Genomic DNA, 26,998 nt, shown 5'->3' on the forward strand with positions numbered 1-26,998 from the left:
TGAAGGAAGAGCCATTTCCAAAAGGAGTGGGGATGTGAGTGTAGCTTCTAGAACAGAGGGGTTGTACTCCTTTGCTCCAACTTTCTTTCTTTCTGGCTGCATTGGGTCTTTGTTGCTGCGCGCGGGCTTTCTCTAGCTGCAGCGAGCAGGGGCTACTCTTTGTTGTAGTACACAGGCTTCTCATTGCGGTGGCTTCTCTTGTTGTGGAGCACGGGCTCTAGGTGCGTGAGCTTCAGTAGTTGTGGCACTCGGGATCAGTATTTGTGGCTCATAGGCTCTAGGGCGCAGGCTCTGTAGTTGTGGCGCATGGGCTTAATTGCTCTGCGGCATGTGGGATCTTCCCAGACCAGGGCTCGAACCCGTGTCCCCTGCATTGGCAGGCAGATTCTTAACCACTGCACCACCAGGGAAGCCCTCCAACTTTCTAATAATTGTAACCATCCAGCTCCAGGTACTTTCTGGATGCTCTCAAGGATGTAGGAGACGAAAGAATGGGTAAACAGACTGTGGTCATTCCCAATATTTACAACCGGGTTTACACAGTGATTAGAATTTTGCTCTCAGAAATTGTTGAATGATTGTTTTTCTGGGCATTAGGACTCAGCCCATTTCCCCCTCGGGTGCTGGGAAATCGAGACTGAACAGGGTGGAGAAGGAGGTTCAATTATTCTAGAGGTGTTTACTGAACCGCTAATCTACTAGATAATGGAGAGGAACATTCTGAGGAGTACTGGCCTCATCCGGAACTGAGGTCACTTATGCAGGTATGTGGGTTTGGGTTTGTCTAAGTGCTGGATCAACAGCCACTGGCAAGGCCAGGGTCAGTCAGGGCTGCTGCCAGCAAGAGGGGTGGGTCCCTGGCTCCCTGGTCTCCCACTGGATCCAGCCCCCCAGGTTCCGAGCAGCTTTTCCGCCCCCTCGCGCCCCCCGCCCCCCGCTTCTTTGGCCTTCCAGGGCTTTGGGTCGCACACCCCACGCAGCTCCTTGGGTACTTCTGCACCTTCCCCTTGGCAAAGGCCGAAGAGCCCGAGCTTCCACACCTGCGAAACGGGGGCGCGAGCAGGAAAGGAAGGTTGGCAGGAAGCCTGGGTCCTAGGGACCCGGTGAAGGGCATATGCTTGGTCTCCTTTCAAGAACCGCACCCCCCTTTCCCCTCTAGCTCCGGGAGGCCTCCCCGGGCGGCTGGTCCCGACGCCAGGGCGGCTGCAGGCGCGGAGGGGGCGCTCCACACACGTCGGGCGGTGGGCTGAGGGAAGGAATCGACGGACCCTCGGGCACGGCCTGGCGGGGCTGGCGAGGCCCCCGCGGCCCGGCGCCCCCCGGCGCCTCGGAGGCCACGCTGGCCGGGCCGGGGGAGGGACAGCAGCAGGTGACGACGGCCTGGCCCGCGGCTATAAATAGGGGCGCGCGTCTGCCGCGGGCGGGAGCGGCGGCCGGCGGCGCGGCTCTGGCGGGCGGGGGCCTGGAGAAAGGGCAGGGGCCGGCGGCGGGCGCGGGCCGGCAGCAGCATGGGGTCACGGAGGGCCCCCGGCCGCGGCTCGGGCGGACGGTCCGGGGCGGGGGGCGACGGCGAGGACGACGGGCCCATGTGGATCCCCAGCCCCGCCAGCCGCAGCTACCTGCTCAGCGTGCGGCCCGAGACGAGGTGAGTCGCGCCCTGGGGGCCTGGTCGGGCCGGGGCGGCGTGTGGGGAGGGCGGAGGCCTTCGGATGGGCCCCTGGAGCGCTGGCCCGAGGCCTGGGGAAATAGTCAGGCCGGACCGGCCCTCACGGCCCCTCACGGCTCCCCTGACCTCTCATGGCCCGTGGGCCTCTAGCCTCCGGCAATGCGAGGCTCTGGGGACGAGGAAGGCCCTCCTTTGGGGTGTTTTCACAGGGGCCTGAACGCTCTCCTTATCTCCCCTACCTCACTCTCGCCCCTCGCTCAGCTACTCCCGGGCCTCGGATTCCACAGCTCACGATAAGGAAAGCCAGAGAGGCTGACATTCTTGCCGGCTGGAAGGGAGGGGGAGAACATTCTCGGGGGTGGGCAGGGGAGAGGGGGAGGTGGGGGTCGCTAGGGGCACTGCCCTGAAGGGGGCTGCTTCGCTCCGGATTCAGCGGAAAAAATAAACTCTTTAGAGAAGGGTCTTCCCCTGGGCCCAGGACTTTGGTCTTCCCTGGAATCTCGGTGGGAGCTGGTGAGGTGAAGGCGTTGCTCGAGGTGCTGGTCGGCCCGGCCTGAAGATTCAGAGCTTGTGACTCTGAGAAAGCCAGTTTCCCTGCCCAGTCTGGGGGACTGGGATGCCAAGGGAAGGGACCGAAATGATGAGCCCTTTACTTCTCTTTCAAGAATTAAAGAGGTGTGGATGCTTTGTTTTGGGAGCTAGGCTACCCACCCGTGTAAAGACTTGCAGACAATAGAGGGGCATTTTGGCACTCAAAGGCACCCAGACACACAGGAACACATTCATTACCATGGAGACGGACACTTCCTGTCCCCTCTGGACAGCTTCGTTTCCCTCCAACTCTGGAGTCTATTCCAAAGGGAATTGTGATGGTTGGCTATTGGGTTAGTGGTTGTGTCACAGCCCCAGAACTTGTCTTACCGTAGGTCACACAGAAAGCAGCCAGTCCTCTGAGAAGCTGTCTGGAGACTTCTTGTCCTCTGTTCTTAAAACAGCACAAAAACAGGCATCAAGGACATTCAGGAAAAGTCCCAGGCACTTCCTCGTGGATTGGCTGAGTTCTGTTGACCTTGGAGTTGGAAAAGTTCATATGTAACCGGAACCGGTTTCTGCATAAAACTCGTCAAATGGTGTCACATGTCTGGGACAGGGCTGAGGGCTGGTGTTAGTGATTGAGTCAGACTCAACAAGGTCCCTGGCTGCCAGAAAGAATGCCCCTTCTTCCTAGCCACTGGCTCTATGGAAAAACTGGCATGACATTTGTATATTTACTCCAGTCCATGGTGAAGCTGACTGCCTTCCAGGAGCCTCACGCTCGTCTCACACTTGTCACAGTGATTTGTCTGGGCTTTGCCTCCTGTGTCTGGCCTTTGTCAATACCAGTGGAACAAGGAGAAGCGGGAAGCAGGGCCCTTCTCAGAGACAGCATTGGGGTGGCTTGAAAACCAGGCAGAACTGGGAGGGCAGGGGATCTGGGCTGTTAGGAAAAAGGCTGGAGAGTGGACACATGTCCACTCTCCAGCTGCCGCCTGAGAAGTTGTATGGTAGATACAATTGCACATGTGATGAGTGCAAAGCAGTGTGTCAGCCTGAGAATTGCAAGTGGATTAGAAATGTCTGGCTTCAGTCCCTTTGGACCTAAGTGAGAATGTTCTTAAATGGAGACTCTTTTCATCAAGTGTTTGGAGGGGCAGGGCTGGGGCAGTGGGAGAGAGGGTTTTCTAGCCCAGGACTGTGGGCTGTGGTTTTGCCTCTGCCACCTGGCCACAGACCCCCGCCCCGCCCCCAGTCCTGAGAGACAAAGAAGGCTAGGTTTCTCTTACCTCTGGAAAAACCTCTGGCCAAAGAGGGGAGACTGTGAAAGTGAATGGGGCTGTGTTGGGTACTTGGGGCGGAGGCAGTTCACAGCTGTCTATCAAGGCCTGATTCCTGTGTTAGAGCAGGCAACCATATAGTCTTCTGTCTCTCAGAGCAACCTGACTGCCTGTGGGTGTGGGAAGAGGGCCCAAGAGATGGAGGAGAAAGAGGGTCCCTTGAGGACTTTGCCAGTCCTGGCTAGTCCAGGACTTTGCCTGGCTCCAGCCTAGATGAGCCCTGACTATCCAAGAATTCTGATCAGGAGGCAGGTTCCGTCCCACTCACTCTTGACTTCAGTGTTTTCGGGTCTACCTTGATACACAGCTATCACAGAGTCATCATTCTCATGGGACCTTGGGAGGGTAGGCTGTCCCTGGGAGCTGATGGACAGCTGGGCTGTGAGCCAGGCCACCAGAAGCCTTGGCCCAGGTCTAGAACCTGTCTTCCTGTGCATACCTTTCCTTCCTCCAACCCTGGAGGGATTTCCAGTCCATAGCCAGCTCAAGGATATTTCCAGTACCCCTGGGGTCAGAGGTTCAACATGCAAGTAATCCCCCCAAACTGTAGGCCCTCCCTCCTAGGGCATCCAGCCTCTAGGACCTCACCCCTATAGGAAGGTGGGGCATGGGTAAGCTAGAGTAGGTTAAGGAACCACAGTCGGGTGGTTGCAGTTATTACTAACTCGCTTCCAAGGGACACTTAGAAGTTCCAGAAATCTCTGACCACTCATTTCTTGGACACTCTGGTCCAAGTGGGCTCGGAGGAGCAGCAGAGCCCATGATATTTGCTATAGCTTTGTGACACCTCTTCTGTTCTGCTTGGGTCAGGCAGGTTGTCTAGGGCTTTCAGGGAAACTGAGGCAACAGGCCAGGACTTTCTGAGGGCCTTTTATGTCCCAGAATATATGAAAGCCAGGAAGAATGGGAGGCCCCAGCTTCCAGGGCCAGTCCTGGTCCCCCACGCTGCCGCCCCCTCTCCCCCCAGGCCTACTTTTCTCCTTTATGAAGAGACCTTTCCTTCCTGGGCCCTGAATTTCCATTCTATAAAATGAAGGTATCATTAAGAACTCTTTTAGCCTTTCTACCCCAACATTTGATGCCTCTAATTCTGACCCACTCACAGTCAGTAAATGGGGAGTTCCCTTCCTGGGTGAGAGCCCTGAACCTTCCTCTGGCCCAGTCAGCAGCGCACAGGCACCTTCTGAAGACAAGGTGCCTCCACAGCCCAGGACTCCTCCTGACATGGCTAATTATGTAAGGGTGAGGCCTAGAGAAAGCAGGATGATGGAGCCAGGGAGCAGAGCGTCACAACCCGCCCTAGAGAGAGCCAGGATGGGGTCACTATCACAGTTCAGACCCTTGCCCACTGGCAGGTGGAACCTATCGTTTTCTGTCTGAATTAGAGAGCTGATTCTCTCCCTCTCCATCCTAGGGAAGAAATCCAGACCCAACAAAGGAGAAATCTCTCCACTCTGAGGAGAAAGGCAAAGGTCAGGAAAGGATGGAGTTGGCTAGTGCCTTGAAACCATGGGAGATGTGCCCTCTTGGCCTCCAGAGGGTTTTTGAAGCTGTGAGCAAAGGCAGCTGCATTCTGGAGCAGCAGCTCCCTCTGGGGGGCAGGACCCTTCCAGACTGAAAGAAATACTTCCCTTCTCTCCCTCCCTCCTCCTCCCTCTTTCTCGCTCTTTCTTCCATAAAACAGAGATTGAAGACCCACAGTATGCCTAGCACTGTGCCAAGAGCTACAGAAGCTACAAGAGCTAGGTTTGAAGGCTGGGTAGGCAGGATTTAGATGAGCAGAAGGAAAGAGGGAGGGCTTTCTGAGCAGAGAGGACAAAAGTGAAGTCTCAGAGGCCAGGAATGGACCTGTCCATGCCAGTTAGGCGACAGGTCTGGTTACAGTGGAACCTGAGTATTGGGAAGTAGAGAACCGTGTGTGATGGGGTGCGAGTAGGTGAGGGAGGGCCTTAAGTGCCCAGTCAAGGAGTTGAGACTCAATATAATACACAGTGGGGGGATTGTAGCTTTTTTTTTTTCCAGAGAGGTGGTGTGATGACGGGTGAAGGAGAAGGGGATTGTGTGCTCATCCAATATGGAGGCACGAAGGTCTAGATCAGAACACAGCAGCAGGAATAGAAAAGGAGAAAGAAGGGCCTAGAATTATGGACTAACTGGACTCGGGGGAGAGGAGGAGGAGTCCAAGATGGCGGATTTACAGCTTCAGGAGAGTGCTGGTAGTATCCACAAACCCAGGAGCCCTGGAGTGGAAGCCATGTTTTGGGGTAGAGGATGAGTTTGGTTTTTTTTGTTTATAAAGATACAGGCTGTCAGTGGTCAGAGATGCAGACAGAGTTCCATTGAGCAGACTGGACTGCTGATAACGAAGGGAGACCTATTCTTATGGTGGGGACAGACTGAAGGGAGTGAGTGTGGTTGGGTGGCCCCTGAGATCTCCCAGAGAGCCGTGGGAGATCGTGGCCCTAGACTCCACTGGAGATATTTCTGTTAGGAAAACTGGAGGCAGAGGCAAAAGTTGACTCATGTCAAGTGGGCTGGATCTCCACTAAGGGGCAGCTCTGTGTGAGTCCTCACCCCCCAGTGGCCTACACAGCCCCTAGCTGGTGTCCACTTTCAGCTGCCCCAGGGCAGGAGGGATGATCAGGGCCTCTAAGTGTAAAGGGCCTTGGGCTGGTCTGACCGAACTGGGTGCCTCCTGGCTCCTGTTGAATTAACTGCTTTGTTCTTCTCCTGTTCTTCACACTCCCAGCTGGTTTGCCTTGCGTGGTCTGTTTAACCGTACTTTAACACGTTAATGGGTGTTCTCCAAGCCACCTGTCTCCTTCCCAGCCTGTGAGGGGATTTCCAGGAACGGGGGCTCTTCTCCCCATAAAGGCCGAGGGTTGAAGCAGGAGCTGCCCCCAAGCTGGCGTGCTGTGGAGTGGGGAAACGTGCCAGGAAGCTACAAGTGATTCAAGGACCTGGGACACACCTTTCTCAAAGCTCAGCCCCTGGGGGCCTCCTTCCTGCCTAACCATTTCCCCGGACTCTGTTGCATTTAACGAGCTCTTGGTTTCAGATACATTGTGTCGAGTGGTGAGGCCACTTGCTAACTGGAGCTGGCCAACTAAGACAGCTGGTCCCTTTTAATAGAAAAGCCCCTGGGCCCCAGATGGTGGCCGATTAATACTTTGCCGACTGTTGTTGATTTCTCCTCCTCCTCTCCTTGCTTTTTTGGCCTAATGATTCCATTTGCTGTTTTTGCTTAGCTTATCAAGCAACTGGTTGTCTCACCCCAGCTCTGGAAGGTAAACGCACCATTGCATTACATTTCTCTGACTGCTTTTTTTCTTGGGTGTGGGCATTGAGGGGCCTCTGGGTGACCGCTTTTGCACTAACCAGGCTGCATGGGGTGAGGGGAAGGTGGAGGGTGGTTGGGGAGGGTGTGAGAGGGCACTCACGTGAGCATGGGTCTCACAGGGGCCAGAGTTGATGCCTGCATGCACCATCCAAAAGGGGTGCTGGGACCCAGAAATAGGCCAGGGTCCCTGAGATGCCTGCAGCTGTATCTCTGTGCCCCTGGGAGAGGCACCATGGGACCAGAACAGAGAACCACCAGTCATGTGCCCCATTTCTCCCCCATCCTAGGCTTTCATGGTTTTTGTAACCACATATCTAGGTTTGACACCTTATTGTTTATCTTCTAACCATGGATACTTCCTTGAAAAAAATTTTTTTTCTCAGTCCCATAAGTTCTCCTTCTGTCATCTCTTTCTCCCAATTTCCCTCTCCTTTGGCTCTTCTCCACCTCTGCAGACTGTGAACCCTGTAAGGTCAGGGAATACCATGTTAGTGTATTCCTACATTAACTTGTTCTCTGAATCTGCTTCAGAGACAGATCGGGGCCTGAGCAGGCCCACGGGCCGGGTTTGCCTGTTGAATGACTGTCCTCTTGCCTCCTTAGCTGGGGACAGCTCTCCACCCCTGGCAGAACTGACAATTATGATCAAAATGGGAACATTTCCTGGCTACTTCCAACCGCTTAGGCCTCATCCCCGACTCTGGCAGATTTGGGGAGAGTTGGCTACAGTTTCTTTACACAGAGAAAGATTTCTGCGTAGCCAACTGGTTTCTGAATAGCTAATAATTAGTGCCTACCATGTACGTTTCCTGTGATAGGCAAGAATACTGAGAGACCTTTGTTCTGGGTGGCTCACTGTCTGAAGGGGTAGAAGAGAGGGTATCACAACTAATTCAAAGCAGAGTGTGGTAAGTGCTAAAAGAGAGAGGGTCTTCGAAGTCTACTTAAAGCAAGGTAAATAACCAAACCTAAGGGCAGGGTTAGGTTCCTTTGAACATGTTGAAAACCAGTGGTGATTCTGGTGTTCTATAGAGACACATGATTAGGCTGTGATATCCTTATGAAGTCACAGAATTGTAAGGACCTGGAGGTGTCAGGGTGGGACCAGACCATTTTCAAATGCATGGACTTCCTGGCTTTCCAGGGGGCAGGAAGCAGCAGACTCAGAGTCCATCCCATGTCTGAGTGGTTTGGAAAATGGGAACAGAAAGTGGGTGACATTCAGTAGAATATGATAGTATATGCAGTGACTCTCCCTGTCCCCCCAAATGTACCCCAGATCCACTCTCCTAGAGGGCATTCTTCTAGCTATACTTTTCAGCAGTTAATATAGTTAATAATATAGTTAGGACCTAGTCTGGAAAGTTTGAGAAGATAAGCATTCTTTCTTATTCAAAAAAAGTAATGAAATAACGTAACTACCTGTTGTTGAATATCTAGTGTGAGCACTGCAAATTTTCTTAAAGCATAATTTTCCTGTTTTCTCACTTACCCAGTAGCTTATTTTCTTAGATTTGCCCAAGCAGCTTCATCCCTAAGAGCCTAAGCTGAATATGAGATCCAGGCTCATGTTCATGAGTAGGGTAGGATTCAGATTATGTAGGGAAGACATAATTAGGTATGTTTTGAATTGGTTGCAAAATCATAGAAGTCGGGCTTCCCTGGTGGCGCAGTGGTTGAGAGTCTGCCTGCCGACGCAGGGGACACGGGTTCGTGCCCCGGCCCGGGAGGATCCCACATGCCGCAGAGCGGCTGGGCCAGTGAGCCATGGCCACTGAGCCTGCGCGTCCGGAGCCTGTGCTCCGCAACGGGAGAGGCCACAACAGTGAGAGGCCCGCGTACCGCAAAAAAAAAAAAAATCATAGAAGTCTGATTACTTTTGGCATGGCACTTTCCTTTAGAAACTGTTGGTTGGGATTTGGTATTCCCCAAAGTCAGAAATTGCTGCTAGTATGAGAGCAGCAAGAAACGTTTTCAGATGTAATTCCCGAGTGTCGGGGAGTTGATAGTCTAGATCCTGAAGGACCCTCTATTTTGAATGGATTAAAAGGGAAAAGAAAGGACAGTAAGTTGTAAGAAGACAGTTCTTACAACCATCTAATAAGTTACTTAGGTTCCAGGTGAGAGCGTGGCAGGGAGTGTTACGGCAGCCTTAACTGCAGTCCCAACTCAAACGTTCAGGCACGTGAGAAGTTGGGATCCCCTTTCTGGGTAGTCTTTGTGGGGAAGGACTCCTGTCAACTGCTCAAAGGCCCAGGTGTCTGCATTCCTGTACAGAAACCATGGCTGGACCCCCTCAGTCCAGAAGTCTTACTTGATCCCAGATACTCTTCCTGGGATGTGACCTTTCTCCTCAAACTCAAGTCCAGAATGATAACCACAGAAATGATAAATTGAATGTGGAGCCCTCCCCACAAAGTAGGGTTTAGCTTCTATTTGCTTGTGTTCCCACAGACTCTTACCTGCCCCTGGTGGAGAGATTACAGGCAGACACACACTGCCCGCGGGCGACTACCCGTTCCTCTGAGGCTCAGAGAAAGGCAGCTCTGAGTGATTTGTCTTCCCCCACAGCAGTTTCTCCTGCTCCCCTTCACATTAGCCCTTGCAGTCCTCCCTGCTGCTCACAAGAGGGCGTGTGAGTTGGGAGGGGGAGGAGGGCTGGGCATGGCTTGTGCCCCACACAACCTGGCTATGTGGTTACACGTCACGCCTAGGGATGCATTGTGTCTCTGCTGGCCCATGGAAGGGTTTGGCATGGTGGTTTGCTCGTGTGTGCACGCAGGAGAGGACTGTAAGTGCTGAGCAGTGCTGGTGAGTCTGTGCTGGACTCAGTGAACGCACAAATGCCCCTGAGTTCTGGAAGATGGGCTATCACGAGGGAACTAAAAGCCCTGGCTTTTGCAGTGGTGGATCTGTTTGTGATTTGGCGGTCTTGCTGGTTGGTCCTGGAGCTGCCAGCCGTGTATTCACTTGAGCATGTGGATTTAAGGGGGGAGCAAGGGAGCCATGACTGGCTTTCCACTGGAAGTCCATAGCCCTCTTTAGGGTGAGAATTCATTTGAGTCTTTCTTTTCTAATACTCCTAGGAGCTAGAGGCCACCCTTGGATCTAGACCCCTGGCATTGACCAGCTTATTCTTTGTCTACTATGGGTCTATGCTCACAAATGCAGGGGCTTTTCTTCTGAGCCTAAGCTTTAGGAGAGGCCCCTGAGCTCCTAGGACCTATGTATACATGGGGTTGGCTGGCTTTTCCCTCTGTGGCATGAATGGAGGCTCTGCTGTGCTGGGGTCTCCATCTCTGAGGCTGGGCCTATCCACGTGTGTGTATCCCCCATGCACGAGCTTCCCTGAAAGGTGGAGTGTGAAGCAAGACTCCACAATAAGGATGGAATGGGGATGCCAGGACTGGTGGTCTGGCATGCTCAGGAGTCTGGTGCATGGTCAGATGCTGCCTACTGTAATGGGTCTGGGTCAGGATCCCATTCAGCCCCTTGGTAACTTCCCTGCTCCCAGCCTGGCCAAGAGGCCTAGGCTTTCTGGAGGAAAGACTTGCCCAGGTGCTGGAGCCATGGCCACAAGATGACGGATGGACATGGTAAGATTTAAGCTACCTTGGGCACCAGGGTGTGGCATAATGCGGTGGAGGTGGGAGAAAGGCTGCTCTGAATAGTTCTTTGCCTTTCCTAGGAGCACCTTCTGCTCCGTCATTGCTCAGCTAACAGAGGAGACCCAGCCGCTATTTGAGACCACGCTCAAGTCCCGGGCTGTGTCCGAGGACAGCGACGTTAGATTCACCTGCATCGTCACAGGTAATGAGGCCATCTGTATGATCCATGCCAGGGCTGCTGCACAGGTCGGGGTCTAAGGGGGCTGTGGGGACAGGCACGGAGAGGGGTTGGCTGTGTGCACAAAACTGTGCAAGTTGACATTTGTCTTCTTAGCTTTCTCTCCAGTTTCATCTCCCTGTGTGGGCTGGGGTCCCTTTCTCCTCCCATTCTGGAGCCACATATACACCCTGCTCTTCTTCAAAACCTGTCTTCTGTAAAGGTTCCTCACCCTCAGACATACATACACGACTGCTGAATCTTATTCCAAGGAAAGAAGCTCTCCAGTCGAAAGAGGTTTTCAAGCCTACTCCTCAAATATCCCCATTTTACAGTTGAGTCGTTTGAAACTTGGGAGTCTCAAGCCTGAGAGACAATAATGTAGAGTGATTCTGACCACAGACCCTGGAGACAGACTGCCTGGCTTGGAATGCTGGCTTGTCCCCTTTCCAATTATGTGGTGCCGAGCACCTCACCTGCAAAGTGGGGACAATAATAGTATGAATACATGCAAAGCATTTGGAATAACACCTGGCATACAGTAAGTACCGTATAAGTGTTAGAAGTGAAGACTGTCATGTGTGCATTTCACTGAACTCCGTGGTGGAATTTGAAGCAACAGGTTGGCAGAATAGGAAGCAGAGACATACTCCTTGGAAGGGGGGGATAAAGGGGTGAGGGTACTGGGAAGCTGGCCCTGGGCATTGTATCTCTCCCCCAAACCTCCCAGCAGTGGCTCCATTGCACTAACCCGACCTCCTTCAGGGCCTGCAGGACTCACCAATGGGTGCCTATCTCTCCCAGCTCTGCAGCCACCAGGTCAAGATTCCCTCCAAGAGCCCATTATTTTCAGTAAATCAAGGGCGTTGGAGGTTTCCAGCTATGACATGTCCTGATTCTGGGGAACCTGTCTGCCCCAACCAGCTAAACATCTTCTCTGGGACTGGGTTCCCCTGGGCAGTTTTCACCTTGCCCAGAACCCTCTGTACTAAAAGCTGAGAACACTTCCGAGGGATGCAGAGATGCGCCTGCATCCCTTAACTTTGTACAGCATAACACCTTTTGCAACGTTTATCTGTTTCCATTGTTGTCAAATTCTTACAAAACCCTGTGAAGTCAGTGCTATTATTAGTCAGATTTTACAAAGGAGGAAACTAGAATAGGTTAGGTGACTTGCCAAAGCCCACAAACCTAGTGAAGAGAAGCTGCTTTTGGTCTCTGAAGCATCTGATGCTGCTTGCTTATGCCTGCATCTGCTATGTTACTGTGCTTCTCTGCTTCCCCTCACTTATCTCCTTTATTTATTTATTTATTTATTGGGTCTTCATTGCTGCACACGGGCTTTTTCTAGTTGTGGTGAGCCGGGGATACTCTTGGTTGCGGTGTGCGGGCTTCTCATTGCGGTGGCTTCTCTTGTTGTGGAGCATGGGCTCTGGGCAGGCGGGCTTCAGTAGTTGTGGCACGCGAGCTCAGTAGTTGTGGCTCGCGGCCTGTAGAGCGCAGGCTCAGTAGTTGCGGCGCACGGGTTTAGTTGCTCCGTGGCATGTGGGATCTTCCCAGACCAGGGCTCGAACCTGTGTCCCCTGCATTGGCAGGTGGATTCTTAACCACTGCGACACCAGGCAAGTCCCTCTAATAGCCTTTTAAAATAACTTTCCACAAGATCAATGCCATTGGTACCCTGTCAGTTACTTTCCTTAGAGACATCCCTATTCTTCCATGTGAACTGGTGGCCTTTTAGGCCTAATACACAGCTGTTATACTGGGTCTTTCCTTTGCCTTTCTTCTGGGTTTGATTCAGTTTCCTGGATCTCATGTCTTCCTTTTTCTTGGCTTACTCTCTGGCTTTATTGAGCTGCATCCTCCGGTGGCTTCATCAGGTCCCAAAGATGGTACAATAGCAGGAGGCATTATGATGACAAGCTCTCAACCTATCTCTCCTTTGAGTCATTCTGCTCCAGTATGACTTAGTTGTTCTCTGCGGCTGGTACACAGTCATCATCCTAGGATCTCCCTTCATCATTGTCCTGTGGATTTCCTTTACCCCTCCTGTAATGGATTTCTTGTTTATTTGTGTTCCACATTTGTCTCTTTCTTGATTTACATCCTTGTTTTGGTAGCTTCCTAGGAGGAGTACATGGTAAGTAAATGTTAGACAACTTTTGTCTGAAAATGTCTTTTTTTCCTGCTTTACTCTTGATGGAGAGTTTGGCTAGGTATAGAATTCTAAGTTGAAAATAATTTTCCTTCAGAATTTTGAAAACATTACTACACTGCCTGCTTCCAGTGTTTCTGTTCAGAGCAGGAAGACAGTTTGATTCCTGATTCTGTGCATGAGACCAGTTTTCTCTCTGGAAGCTTTTAAGAGTGTTTTGATATTTCATAATGATGTATCTTGTTACGGGTGTCTTCATCCAGGGGCATGCTTGGATGCTTTCAGTCTGGAAACTGATGGCCTTTAGTTCTGAGAAATCTGAGATTATTTTGATGTTGATTTCTTCCCCCTGTTTTATCTGTTGTTTCTTTCTGGAACTCCTGTTATGTGCATATCTGCTCCCCTGGACTCATTCTCTTATTTTCTTATCTTTTCTTCCCTTTCATCTATTTGTCTTTTTGTTCTTTCTGAGATTTCCTCAGTGTTATATTTCAACTTTTCTATTGGGTTTTTTATTTATAAGAGCTCTTTTTTAATCCTTTTCTAGAACATCCTGTTCTTTTCACGAATGTAGTATTTTCTTTTAACTCTCTGAGACTGGTAATGATAGTTTTCTAAACGTTTCCTGAATGGTTTGTGTTTCTTCCAGTTTGCTTTTTTTCTCTTTAATTGTTTTGGTCCTGAATCTCCTGCTTATAGGCTTTCCTCAGATATCTAGGAATCTTTGGTTGTCAGATAATGAGTAAGAGCAGGAGACTAAAAAGCTAATTGGAAGTTCTGAGCAAGTAGGAGGGGCCTGAAACCTTGGGTCTTCACTCTAGGGTGACCTGGCCACCACTAGAGTTGGGAACTGACAAAGTGAGTTTCTTTAGTTCCTTCCTCTTGGACTAGCCAGATTCCCTAGCGAGTATTCTTCTAGTGTCTTGCCTGAGTTTTCTGGAAGCTGTGCAGATGAGAGGATTGGGTGGGCTCTCAGCATAAAGCATTTATTTATTTATTTATTTAAAATAAGTTTATTATTTATTTTTGGCTGCATTGTGCGCGGCTTTCTCTAGTTGTGTCGAGCGGGGGCTACTCGTCGTTGCAGAGCTCGGGCTCTAGGCGCGTGGGCTTCACTACTTGTGACTGTGGGCTTTAGAGTGCAGGCTCAGTAGTTGTGGCTCACGGGGTTAGTGGCTCCGTGGCATGTGGGATCTTCCCGGACCAGGGCTCGAACCCGTGTCCCCTGCATTGGCAGGCGATTCTTAACCACTGTGCCACCAGGGAAGCCCAAATATTTATTTTATAGATTCGTTTTTCTATAGAATATTCATGCCCTCCACTGAGCTGGCTTACCCTCAGGGCCAAGTTTTACCTTTCCAGTTACTAAACTGCATCTTTGGACATGGGGGGAAGGAGCAGTTAGTTACACAGTGGTATGGAGTGGGTGAGGGGATCCAGAGATCTGACTGTTTTCCACACCTCTTTTTACCTTTCCTTCTTTCCCTTTATCCCCAGTTCCAGAGATATCTGGTTGCCAGTTCCTATGCCCTTTGAGGATTTCCTGGTGTTCAAGGGGTAGTTCTCAGTTTCTCATTGGGTTAAGCTGTCTTGGGTCTGCTAAGTCAGTTTCTACTTGTCCATCTGCTTTCCAGCTTTCAAAATGTTGTTGTTCCTGTTGCTCTCCTTGCCCTTATTCTCCCCTTTTTTAGTGGCTATATATATACTACATACACACACACACACAATTGTTTTTTAAATAAAGAAAATCTCATTAGTGTGGCTTAGTGGGTTTGGGAGAGAGAATGAAAATAGATGGTATGCTCATGCTGCCTTTTTACCTAGAAGCCTGGCAAGTTCCTTATCATCTTTCAAGGCCCAGCTCAAACAGCTCATCCTCCAGGAGGTCATCTCCAGCATTTCCACAGAGAGCTCTTGCTCTGTCCTTCACAGTACAGCTTCTTGGTCCATATATCTCTCTCCCCAGTGAGACCGTGAGATCTGGGGGATAGAGCACGCACCTGACACATCGTGCCTCTGGAGCAGGCACGAAGAAGGCGCTCAGTACATATTTGCCAGTATGACCACCGTGACCCTGACTGTGTGGACAACAAAATCAGTGTCTTTTCCACTTTCCACATTGCCTGTTCATTGCAGCTGCAGCTTCAGTGCCTTGACAACAGTAGCTGCTGTGGGGGCCTCCCTCCTTTCCTTCTTCCATTCTGTCCTTTGTAGCCATGGACTCTGAGAGCAACATGCTGAAGCCGACATGAGTCTGACTTACAGAGTCTTGGAGTATTTTACTGGATGCCCCCAAGGTCATCATGGGAGTAAGCTTTTCCCTGTCTCAAGCCCAACTCAAAGGAACAAACTTTTATCCCCTCAATTGCCATAATACCCATGTCTCATGATGACCAGCCAGGCCCATGGTCTTCTGCTCAGGAGCACCTGCCATGATGAGATCTACGACTCTGCTGAGTAAGGCTGTAAGATTTCTAGGGCTCTAGCTATCTCTAACATCCACACCTTAGTCCACTGTCATATCTAGTTCCTTCCTCCCCCCTCCTCATCCCCATGTATATAAAAAAAATCTCAGGTTACCTGAGTCTTTTGTAGCAGATTAAGAAAGAATTCTCTGTGATCACCATAGCACTCTGTAAGTAAGCCTTTCCCAATTAACAAGGAGAAAAGGTAGACTGTAAGAGAGGGGCCCGGGGGAGGGGAAAGCATTATGCAGAAAGATCAGAGAACAAAGGAAACAGGGCTAGAAACTGGGTCTCCCCTCCGCCCCCATCTGGAATGGAGGATGGTGGATGGGTGTATGGCTCAGACTGGCCTTTGTATGAGACTGGTGTGGTGATCCTGGCTCGTCCCATGGAGATGGAGTGACCTCACTTCCTCCCACCCTGCTGGTAGCACTCCTTGAATGAGGTTGTGATGAGTCAGTCTAAGCAGGGCCCTGCCAGGAGTAAGTGATGCTTTCGTGGTGGGTCAGGACCTAGTCCAGGTGAGGAAGAGGAGTCTGTGCTAGTGCCCCTGCTGGCTGAGCTCTGAGGGAAGCCCTTCGGGACTTGGAGAAGTGGTATATGACCCTGGGGTTCTCCCCTCTCAGAGTGGGCATATGGGGGATAGCAGGCCTTGATTGGACCTTCTGGCTCCTGTCTCCCCCAGGGGCCCCTCTGGCCAGAGTGCAACTGTCTTCCTTGAGGCTGCCCATCTCTGTCCAGCATGGTGACCCCTTTCCCCCACTCTCCTCAACTCTGTTGTAGATTCTATGTTAGCCTGTGTGTGTGTGTGTGTGTGTGTGTGTGTGTGTGTCAGGACAACTGGGCAGAGGGACTTAGCCTTTAGACAGAACCAAGTTCTTGAAGAAACTCCTTTTAGAGAAATAAGTCTAAGATAATGACTGCCGGGGGCAGAAACTTACATATTAGTCCCAGAGTCCCCAGTGGAAAGAGCAGTGGAATAAGGAAAAGGACACCAAGGGCTTTGTCATGTGCCAGCTGTGCGACCCTGAGTAAGTTACTTGATTTCTCTGAGTCTCATCTTCCTTTTGTGTAAAAGGAAGGGATTGTGTAAAAGGGATTCAAACACCTGCCTTACCTGTTTTATAGAAGAGAGGGATTTGAATTTTGGCTCTTCTGTGTATCAACTGGATGACTTTGGGCAGGAGCTTTAATTTCCTCTTCCTTAAATTGAGGATTAATAACAGTACATTCCTCATAGGATTTATGAGAGGATTAGATGAGATAATACATAAAAAATGTACAGGTCAGTATCTGGCATATAGTAAGTCTTCAGTAAATGTTCACAATTGTTTTCACAGGTTTGTTATGAAGACCAAATGAAATTTTATATTTGAAAGCTCTTTGAAACCTCTAAATTTACATTCATCATTATTCTTCTCCTGAATCTGAGCTTCTCCAAAATGGGAATGGTTAGGATGAGGCTGTAAGTCTCCGAGCTGAGTTCTGGACTCAGGCATGCTGGCTGTGGAGCAGAGGTGTCAGTGTAGGAAGGGGAAGAAATGTTTTGTCCCCAAATAAAGTTGTTTCCAGAATCCATTGTTGCCGTGGAGCCCTAAGCTGTCAGGTTGGCCCCCACCTAGTGAAGAGGCACCAAAAGGTGGCATGGGGGCTGAAGCCCCAGCCTTGCCTCCCTCCCTTCTTGCCCCATCCCTGCCCTCTCGCTACAGCCTGACTGGACTCGGATGCCCTGGAGGCTGAGGCCTGACTGGGCAGATCATGGGGCAGGGAGGCTCTGAGCCGGGCCCTTGTAGGGATGAGATCACCCCATGGGATGGTGAGGACATGCACGGTGATGTAACCAGGGGCTTTAGCTCACTGTGGAAACATGGGGCTCGCTTTACAGTCAGGGCTGCCCAGAGTTTGTTCCTAGCTGACCCAGCTGCAGCCTCACCTCCCTTGCTCCCTACTCCTGTGCACAGTTCCGCAGTGTGTCCTTTGCTTTCCACCCCACACTCTACTGTTGTGGTTCCTTTGTCAGGCATGCCCTTCCCACTCACCTCTTGTTTGCTCACTTATTCCCTTCCTCATTTACTCACTCATCCAGCAGATTTTTTTTTTTATTAAGTAGCTACTCTGTGCCAGGTGCCGTCTTAGGTGGCAGGGATACAGAAGTGAAGGAGAGATGATGCTGACTCACATGGGACATAAGTCCAGGAGGGGAGACAGACAAGGGGATAGTCAGTTACAGTATTGTGATTAATGCTATGAAGGGGGGAAGTACAGGCACTGAACCCACGTTTTCTGAAACTCTACCCACCGTCACAGCCATTTCAAATGCCGCTCATGCCATAAAGCCTTTCCTGATTCCCCAGCCGGAGGTGCTTGTTCCCTTCTCTGTACCCTGAGCCGTTAGTGCATTGCTTCATTCATTCACCTATAAATATTTAACGAGTGTTGATTCCATACCAGGCACTATTCTAGGAACTGGGGACATAGCACGAATAACACGGATGAGTCATGGAGCTGTTCTTTCCCCAGGGAGTTGGAGAAGATAGATGTAAACCAACAACCTCATCAGGGTATAATATGTCAGGCAGCAATGCATTCTATGAAGAAAAAGAAACATAGTAAGAGGGCTAAGAGTTTCCAGGGAGACAGAGTCGCTGTTTCACACGGGCTGGTAGGGAAGGCCTCTCCAAGGAGGGAATGTGTGAACAGAGGCGGGAGGAATCCAGATGTGATTCTCACCTGCTTTTAGAGGCCAGCCAGCAGGGCCGTGTGGCAGGGGTACCGCAGGCAAGGCAGAGAACGGGAGGAGCTGAGGCCGGTGCGCTAGCGTGGCCCACGTCATGAGGGCCTTAATGACATGGGAGCTACTAGGGTGTTTTGAGCAGAGGAGTGCTATCACTTGACTTTATTTACTTCATTTTAAAAGGTTCACTCTGGCTGTGCTGAGAATGGGCTGAAGAGAGGCCAGGATGGAAGTAGTGAGATCAGCAAGGAGGTTGTTGCAGAAACTGAGGTGTCAGATGATGGTGATGGACCAGGTTGGCGGCGGGGAATGGCCAGAAGTGATCAGATCCTGGATACAGTCTGGAGAAAGGGCCCATAGAATCGTCTGATGGAGTGGACGTGAGGAAAAGAATAAGGATTGCCTCCAGGTTTCTGGCCTGAGCCAAATTAGAAGGATGAATTTGCCGTTTACTGATATATGTGGGACTTGGCTTGGAGAGGGGAATAAGGAGCTTGGTTTGGGACTTGTTAAGTTTGATCCCTATTAGACCTCCAAGTGGAGATGTCAGGTACGCAGTCAGAAATAAGAACCAGGAGTTCAGGGGAGGTCTAGGCTAGAGATACAAATTTGGGAGTCAGGAAGATATAGCTATTTAAAGGCTGAAGGACAGGAGTAGATCCCCTAGGTATTATGGCTAGAGAATGGAAAATGGTTCTGAGGCCTGAGCCCTGGCCTAGCTAACACTTATAGTCTTAGGTGGTGATGGTGGGGGAGCGGTGGAAGAAAGAGATTAGGAAAAGTGGCCAGTGGAGTAGGAAAGGCACTCAGAAGGAGTGGCATCCAGGAGCAAGCGAGGAAAAGGTTTCAAGAAGGGACGATCAATGCTGATAGATCGGGTAGACGAAGCTTAAGAAACGCTAGTGGATTTGGCGATGTGTGACTCATGGGTGACCTTGCCAAGAGCAATTCTGGTGCAGCGGTGGGTACAGAAGCCTGATTGGAGGAGACGGAGTGAAGACAGTGAATACAGACAACTCTTTCAAAGAATTTCTCTATAAAGGAGAGAATAGAGAGATGGGGGCAGGAGCTAATGGGGGACATGGGGTCAAAGAAAGTTCTTTTAAAAGAAGGGAGACAGTACAGAGGCTTGTATGCTGATGGGAATGATATAAGAGAGGAAAAGCTTGATGATGCAGGAGAGGAGGAATGATTGTTGGAGAGATGTCCTTGATGAGGCAAGAGGAGATGAGATGCAGTGAGGGTGTCTTTAGATAGGCATGGGGGTAGTTTATCCATAGACAGTAGGGAAGACAGAGAATGTGTACCCAGATACAGGTGCATCCCTCCCTTGTGCAGAGACCTGTCTTATCTTTTCTATAGTACAGTTGGTTCCCTGAGAGCAGAGAGCTGTCTGTCAAGCTCCTATATCTTCATAACCCTTGCTTGGCAGTCAGCACACACCTAAGGGAATATATGTTAGGAGTCTTTAATTTCTAATAAACATTGCAAATTAATTGGAGTCAGCTTAAGAAATGAAGCAGAATTTTTTGGTAAGGCTTAGATGGGCTTCTTATGGAATTGACAAGTAGGAATGTAGCTGTGCCCAGGCAAGGAATGGAGCCAGTATTTGGAAGGATATTGGGACTCTCTCTGTCTTCTATTTTTAATTTTGGCTGCACTGGGTCTTCGTTGTGGCGTGCAGGCTTCTCTCTAGTTGTGGTGTGCAGGCTCAGTTGCCCCGCGGCATGTGGGATCTTAGTTCCCTGAACAGGGATCGAACCCACATCCCCTGCGTTGGAAGGTGGATTCCTAACCACTGGACCACCAGAGAAGACTCTCTCTCCTTTTTCTTATTCTATCCTGAACATCAACTTCATTTTCCATCTCACCGTCGATCAGCTTTGTCTGCTTCTCAGTCCATGTGGCAGAACATGGCTGTACCCCTTTTCAAGACACTAGGGTAGACCGTCTCTAGGTTCCAATTCCCAAATACTAGGTCAAAGAATTGGATTAGATTAACTGATTATGTGTCCATTACTGGACAAATCAGCCAAGTGTCCAGGGAGGAAGGGACATGTGACTTTTACAGTTGGAAGCTCTTTGTGAGTAGGGCTGGAAATCCAGAGAGGAGGGGCTGGGAAAATACCTCAGTCAGTTTCACAGTAGTGAATGGATGGGAAGGTAGGTGTGGATGGGTGGGTGGATGGTTGGATGGTTGGATGGATGTTTTAGCTGTGTCATCAAATACTACTAACAGTTCAGGAACCTGGAATGAAAGAAGGAGGGCTCTTGGCAGTGGTGTTGATATTGGGTATTGGTGAGAGACCTCCGAGGATAGAGCTGTTACTACTGTTGAGGATGTAGAACAGGCCACTGAAGAAAGGAAGCTTATTACTACCAGCCAAAGCTTTCTGGAAACTCCTTGCTTCCCTTCTTACCAGAAGCTAGGCAGTTTCTCCTCTATATTTGCCTTCCAGCTGCTGAAGGGGAACAGTTTTAGGCTTTGACAGGGCCTAGCTTCTAAAAATAAGCTGAGCCATATGATAGCCCTCTTCTTCCTACAAGCCCCGGGGGCAGGTGGGCCAGTCCAGTCTCTTCACGTGGTCTGGGGAAGCCATGGCATCCTGTTCTCTCCTCCCACTACTTTGGAACTGGTCTCCCTGCAACCCAATCTCCTGCTTCCCTCTTAGGATACCCAGAGCCAGAGGTGACCTGGTACAAGGATGACACAGAGCTGGACCGCTACTGTGGCTTGCCAAAATACGAGATCACTCATCAGGGCAACCGCCACACACTGCAGCTCTACAGGTGAGGGAGAGGGGCCTGTTCTGCTCTCTCTGCCCTCCTGAAGGTCCTATGGCCCACGTCTGCCCTTAGAAATGGAGTCAGCTGGATGAAGACGCCCAGACAGGATCTGGGGGTGGAGGCGGGGTTCTGCGGCTAAGCTGAGCCACCTGCTGAAACGTGTCTGCCTGCCAGTGTCTGGGGTCTCCTAAGGCCAGGGCGGGAGTACCTCTGACAGCCAGAGAGCTGAGTGTAACCAGAGGGGGTCCTGACCCATAGCAACATTTTCCATGAGGTCAGCTTCCCAAAAAAGCTCCTGTGTCATCCTTACTTCACAAGGGGCTGTGTGGGTCACCTGCTTCTGAAGGGAGCTCTCCTGGGCCCCAAGTCTAATCTGTCCTGGAACAGCATGACCTTGGCCAGCTCCCACCCTCTTGCCAGCCTCAGTTTCCTCAGCTGTAGTGGGGAATTTTGGAGGTGGTGCTGTCGGAGGTGGGGTGTGGCACTCGGGGCAGGGCTGGCAGGGGGTGGGGCGGGGCGCTCAACTCTGCGAGGCTCTGGCTGCGAGGATTGTGGGCTCTCACCTCCCATCTCATGCTCCTGCCTCTAGGTGCCGAGAAGAAGACGCCGCCATCTACCAGGCTTCTGCCCAGAATGCCAAGGGAATTGTGTCCTGCTCGGGGGTCTTGGAGGTGGGCACCATGACCGAATACAAGATCCACCAGCGCTGGTTCGCCAAGCTGAAGCGCAAGGCTGCGGCAAAGATGCGTGAGATTGAGAAGAGCTGGAAGCACGGGAAGGAGGCCGTGGAAGAGGCCGACACCCTGCGCAAGCTCAGCCCCGACCGCTTCCAGCGGAAGCGGCGGCTGAGTGGGGCCGAGGTGCCAGTCCCCTCGGCCCCCACCCGGGAGGTTGAGAACGGGACACCGGTGGCTTGGCAGGAGGGAGAGACGGAGCCTGGTCAGCACCCAGGTTTGGGCCTGATCAACAGTTTTGCTCCTGGAGAGGTGACCACCAACGGGGAGGCTGCCCCTGAGAACGGGGAAGCTGGGGAGCATGGCCTGTTGACATACATCTGTAAAGCCATGGAGCTGGGGCCTCAGAGAGCCCCCAAAAAGGAGTCTGGGGCCAAGAAGAAAAAGAAAGATGAGGAACCTAAGCAAGGTGTGCAGAAGCCAGAGGTAGAGAGGGCAGCTCGAAGCCACCATTCCTCTGAAAACTGTGTCCCCAGTTCAGACAAGCCTGACTCCTGTGGGACACAGGGGCCCATGGACATGGAGCAGGTTCAGACCCAGCCCAGGGGCAGGGCCGCACAGGGGCCTGGATCCTCTGGAGCAGATGGCACCACGAAGCTAGCCTCTGCTGTGGGTACTCAAGACCAGGCCCAGAATGCCCCTGTCCTAGGCCCAGACCAGGAAGTGTATTTCTCCCTGAAGGACATGTATCTGGAGAGCACCCAGGCAGACAAGCCTCAGGGGGAGGAGGGAGCCCAGGCCCCCAGTGGCAGGACACCTGGAGAGCTGCCCTCAGGGAAGGTATCCAGCAAAGCCAGAGGTGAGAGGGAACCTGCTGTCCCTGGCCAGCCCACGCCCTCAGCCCCACAGCAGACTAGGCCCTTCAACAGGAAGAGATTTGCTCCTCCGAAGCCCAAAGGGGAGCCCACCACCAGCTGCAAGCCTGATTCTTCCCCAAGTCAAGATCCAGAACCTGGGGCTCAGAGCTCAGGGAAGGCCCTGCCTCAGGCCTCTGCCCAAGTGCCCACACCCCCCGCCCGGCGGAGACAGAGCACCCAGGACAGCCCCTTGCAGGGGCAAGCAGGCCACAGGACTCCAGGAAAGGTAAGTGTGGGTGTTGGGTGCCTGGAGGCCGCTCGGGAAAGATGACCTCATGGAAACTGTTGCAACAGCTGGGCAGCCAGTGAGCAGTGGGATATTTATAGAAGAGGGTGGGGTGAGGTGGAGTGCTGGCCAGGAGCAGGGGGCCACAGGCCTGGGCCTCGCCCCAGGCAGTCCCCAGATGCCAGGCGTGTGGGCAGCACAGCCTGACTGTGACCATCTGCTCTGACAACATGGAAGTTCACTGCCAAGGGGACTATGTCGCAGAGGGGGGCGGAGGAAGAGGATGTTCTTTGGGGAGGAAAGAGAATGGGGAGACTGAGGAGCGGTCTGTAGTGTGCAGTGGGTCTTGACCTGGGTGCTTAGTAGAGGATTGAAAAAATATGCACTGTCCAGAAAATTCTGACTTGATCTGGGGTTTTATCTAAGATTTCGGAGTCAGGTATACCTATATGCAAATCTGACTATCCTTAACATTGTGCGATCTTGGGCAAGTCATAAAACCTTAATAAAAACAGTGCCTACTTCATAGGGCTGCTGTGAGAATCAGGGTGCTTGGCCCAGGGCTTGGTGCATGCTAAGAACGAAATAAACGGCAGTAGGTCTGAGACATTACTGTGGTGGGAGGTAGAGGCAAACTGTTTTCCCTGAGAACAGGAGTGCTGACATTCTTCTGGGGATCAGGTAGCCAACAGAGAGGACAGTGGTTTTGTGTGGAGACGGCTAAGCTGAGCGGCATCCAGGTGGCAGCATTGAGGAGTTTGATGGGGGTAGGGGGCAGGGGAAGAGGGAAGAGGGGAGCGGGATTGAGAGGATTAACAGAAGGAAAACAATTTATCCCGTTTGGTCAGTGTTTCATGTTTCAGGGGCAGAGGGCAGGCAGTATTTCACAGGAGTGTAGAGAGAAGGAGTGTTTTTAGAGTGGGGCAGAAGGAAAAAGTGTATCAAGACTGGGGGTGGGTTGGATAAAATAGATGGGATATACTTATACTAAGAAATGATTGGTTGTCTGTCTGAAATTCAGATTTAACTGGGTGTCCTGTATTTCTCTTTGCTAAATCTGGCAACCCCAAGTGGAGACAGCATTTTGGCGGGAACTAAGATGAAATTGTTTCTTGGGGCAGAGGAAGCAGGAGCATGGGTCCCAGGAGACAGGAGGAGCAGCTGAAAGCAGTGTTTCACAGGGGTCAAGGCAGAAGGCAGACGGCTTCTTGGAACAGTGAAGGGAAACATGAGGGACAAGCTGCTGCAGTACCTCCTGGAGGGCAGTGGGAAAAGGATGCTTCCTGGAGGGGCTGCCTTTCCCACACAGAGAGCTTTCATGGGGGCAGGAGGGAGAGACCAGTTTCAAGGGTGGCCAGGGGAGGTGGTTTTCTTTCAGTGTGTGCTGAGGGTACTGAGGTTAGTCTGTGGGGACGGCAGTTCAGAGGTCTTTGGAGTGGGGTGAACCTCAAACCAGACTCTCTGAATCTGTTCATGACTCTCAGCCTCTCATGCCTGGTCTCAGGAGATCTCAGCAGCTGCAGTGGTGAGTTCCTAGGAGCCCAGATGGGGCCGCTCCACATGCGGACAGCAGGGCATATGGTAGGGATGGCCCTCATGGGCCCCTAGGGAGCACATTTGGGAAGAGATCAGGCTGGCGGCCAAGTCTGTGAGTGAATCTGGCTTCTCTGCCCACAGCGGTGGGGAATAGCACATCCAGAATGGCTGCATCCTCCTGACAAGGCCCTCCTGGCCTCTCGCAGGTGGGACGAATGGGCTGGGGCACTGCAGGCACAGGAGAGGCTGTCTGCAGAGGTTCTGCTGTTTCTGCAAAGGGCTTTTGTGGCTTTTTTTTTTAGTACTGAAAAAAATTGTAAAATGTATCATACATGTGAAAAATGCATTTAACAGCTATATGTATTTTTGAAGCTGTTGCTTTTTAGTAGCTGAATTTGATTGGTTTTTCATATTCTCATTCTACCAAATCTTTTTTAAAAAAGCTTATTTTTTGATTATGAAAGAAACACATGACCATAGTAAAAAATATGGGGGAAAATTCTAAAAGCTGAAAGGAAAAAGTAAAAATTCACCTATAATTCTACCATCCAAAGACATCTTGATATATCTACCAATCTTTCTGTATATGTATTTTGTTATTTAAAAATTTGATTTACATTGTTATTCTGATTCAGTTTTATATTCTCCTTTTGTTATTTCTCATTATTTCATGAGCAGTTTTTCATGGTTCCTGAAAATTTTCTGAAAAACTTCATTTTTAGTGGTTATGTAAGATGCCACAATATGCATATTTTAACCATTTCTTCAATAGTGTTTATGCTTTTCTTCCTTATTCCAAGGTTAGTTAAATATATATGTGTATTTTTAAAATTTTTGTTTGAATTCCTTCATTTGACCTTTAAATTAATCTGGAATTGATTTGTGTGTATAGCATAGTATCAGTCTCTAGCTCAATTTTTGGTTAATAAGTATTCCCCCAAAATCAACCTTTTCCTATTAGTTTGTGATTCTTTCTTTATACACTAATTTTATACCCACTAAAGCCTATTTTAGTTCCCATATATACATCGATCATAATCCATTAATCTGTTTGTTGATTCTTACAACAGGATGATCTCATTTTAATCGTTGTAGCTTTCATTTCTGGCAGAGCAACCCTCTTATACTTCTTTTAAACATGTTTCAGCTATTCTCTCTTGTTTATTGCTCTAGGAAAACTTTAGAATCATTGTTTGAATTTTTCCAAACTCCCAGATAACATTGTTTTTTACCTTGTATCCTTATATTCACCATTTTAAAAAACTACATTTTCAAAAGGTGATGAATTATTTTTAACAAGATCAAAAGCATATTACATCCTTTCATGGAAGACTAGTCAGATTTGAATTTTGAATGGCCTTTTAGTAAAATTTGTTAGGTTTATATTTTTAAACAGCTTGATCGAGGTATAATTTATACACCAATAATAGTCACCTATTTAAAATGTACAGACCAATGTACACAATTCACAGTTGTACAGCCATTACCACAATCCGGTTTTAAAACATTTCCATCGGGCTTCCCTGGTGGCGCAGTGGTTGAGAGTCCGCCTGCCGATGTAGGGGATGCGGGTTCGTGCCCCGGTCTGGGAAGATCCCACATGCCGTGGAGCGGCTGGGCCCGTGAGCCATGGCCGCTGGGCCTGCGCGTCCAGAGCCTGTGCTCCGCAATGGGAGAGGCCACAACAGTGAGAGGCCCGTGTACAGCAAAAAAAAAAAAAAAAAGAATGCCCATAATATCCCCAGATAAGAAGAAATTAGATAGGTTAAAGAGAGGAAGGAAGACATTCTGGGAAGGATAAATAGCATGAAGCAAGGGTAAGTGGTAGGTAGGAATGCACACCTGCCTGTCCTAATCTTTTTTAAATTAAAAAAAAAAAATTTCTTAAAAAATTTTTTTTTTTTTACCATACCGCACAGCACATGGGATCTTACTTCCCTGGCCAGGGATCACATCTATGCCCCCTGCATTGGAAGCACAGAGTCTCAACCACTGGACCGCCAAGGAAGTCCCCTGCGTATCCTCACTCCCAGTCTTGGGAGTGAGACAGAAAGGGGAGAGAACTAACATTTTTTGAATATCAGCTTCCAGTAATGCTGGGTTAGATAATTCCAACCAACTTTCCTACTGAGAGCAACTAATAAAGCTGAGCAAAATATTAAAATGTCTTCTTGAAGGCACTGGAGAGCTAACAAAGTGAAGAATCACTTGCCCAGGATCTGGGAGGAGATGGAAATCCAGAATGGTGAGCTCAGCCTTTGGCATAGCTTTTGTCCTGGGGTTGTTTGCCACTCCAGAAGGGGAGAATGAGAGACTCAGCAGTGTTGTAGACAGCCTCAAGGGACTTGGGAGACCAGAATTGGAGCCCATGGTCTCAAGAGTGGTAGCCCTGATAAACCCCCTTGTCTTTGGGTTGGGAACCTTGAAGGTTTGTACCATAGGATTAAGGGAACCAGAAGCAAATTACCCTCACAGGGGTTGAGGCTTAACTCTGAGTTACCTGGGTGACCAAGAAATATCTCAATCCTTGAAATCAGATTAAGGTGGTTCAAGATACCTTGCTCCCAAGCATCTGGAGGACGATAACATCATCTAAAGCCACAAATTATTTTTGAAAAATGTTTCAAATATAATGTTCAGCACCTAAATGAAGATAACCAGGCACACAAAGAGAGGAAAACGTGAAAAAGGGGACTTGCCCAGCAGCCCAGTGGTTAGGACTCAGCACTTTCACGGCTGTGGCCCTGGGTCAATCCCTGGTTGGAGAACTAAGATCCTGCAAGCTGCGTATTATGGCAA

At 50.2% G+C, this 26,998-nt stretch overlaps 1 protein-coding gene across 1 annotated transcript in view; it reads left to right on the top strand.

Moving 5' to 3' along the window:
• The first annotated feature begins 1,354 nt into the window (after window positions 1-1,354).
• Window positions 1,355-26,998, top strand: part of ALPK3 (alpha kinase 3) — a 44,429-nt gene continuing 18,785 nt past the window's right edge. Inside the window, exons 1-5 of the mRNA XM_065872511.1 lie at window positions 1,355-1,645; window positions 6,789-6,827; window positions 10,569-10,690; window positions 20,732-20,849; window positions 21,436-22,663. Coding sequence (XP_065728583.1) covers window positions 1,509-1,645; window positions 6,789-6,827; window positions 10,569-10,690; window positions 20,732-20,849; window positions 21,436-22,663 — 1,644 coding nt within the window. The 5' untranslated portion in view covers window positions 1,355-1,508. The remainder of the gene's footprint in view (window positions 1,646-6,788; window positions 6,828-10,568; window positions 10,691-20,731; window positions 20,850-21,435; window positions 22,664-26,998) is intronic.

Source organism: Phocoena phocoena, chromosome 2, assembly GCF_963924675.1.
Source record: "Phocoena phocoena chromosome 2, mPhoPho1.1, whole genome shotgun sequence".
In the NCBI taxonomy this organism is placed as follows: domain Eukaryota; kingdom Metazoa; phylum Chordata; class Mammalia; order Artiodactyla; family Phocoenidae; genus Phocoena; species Phocoena phocoena.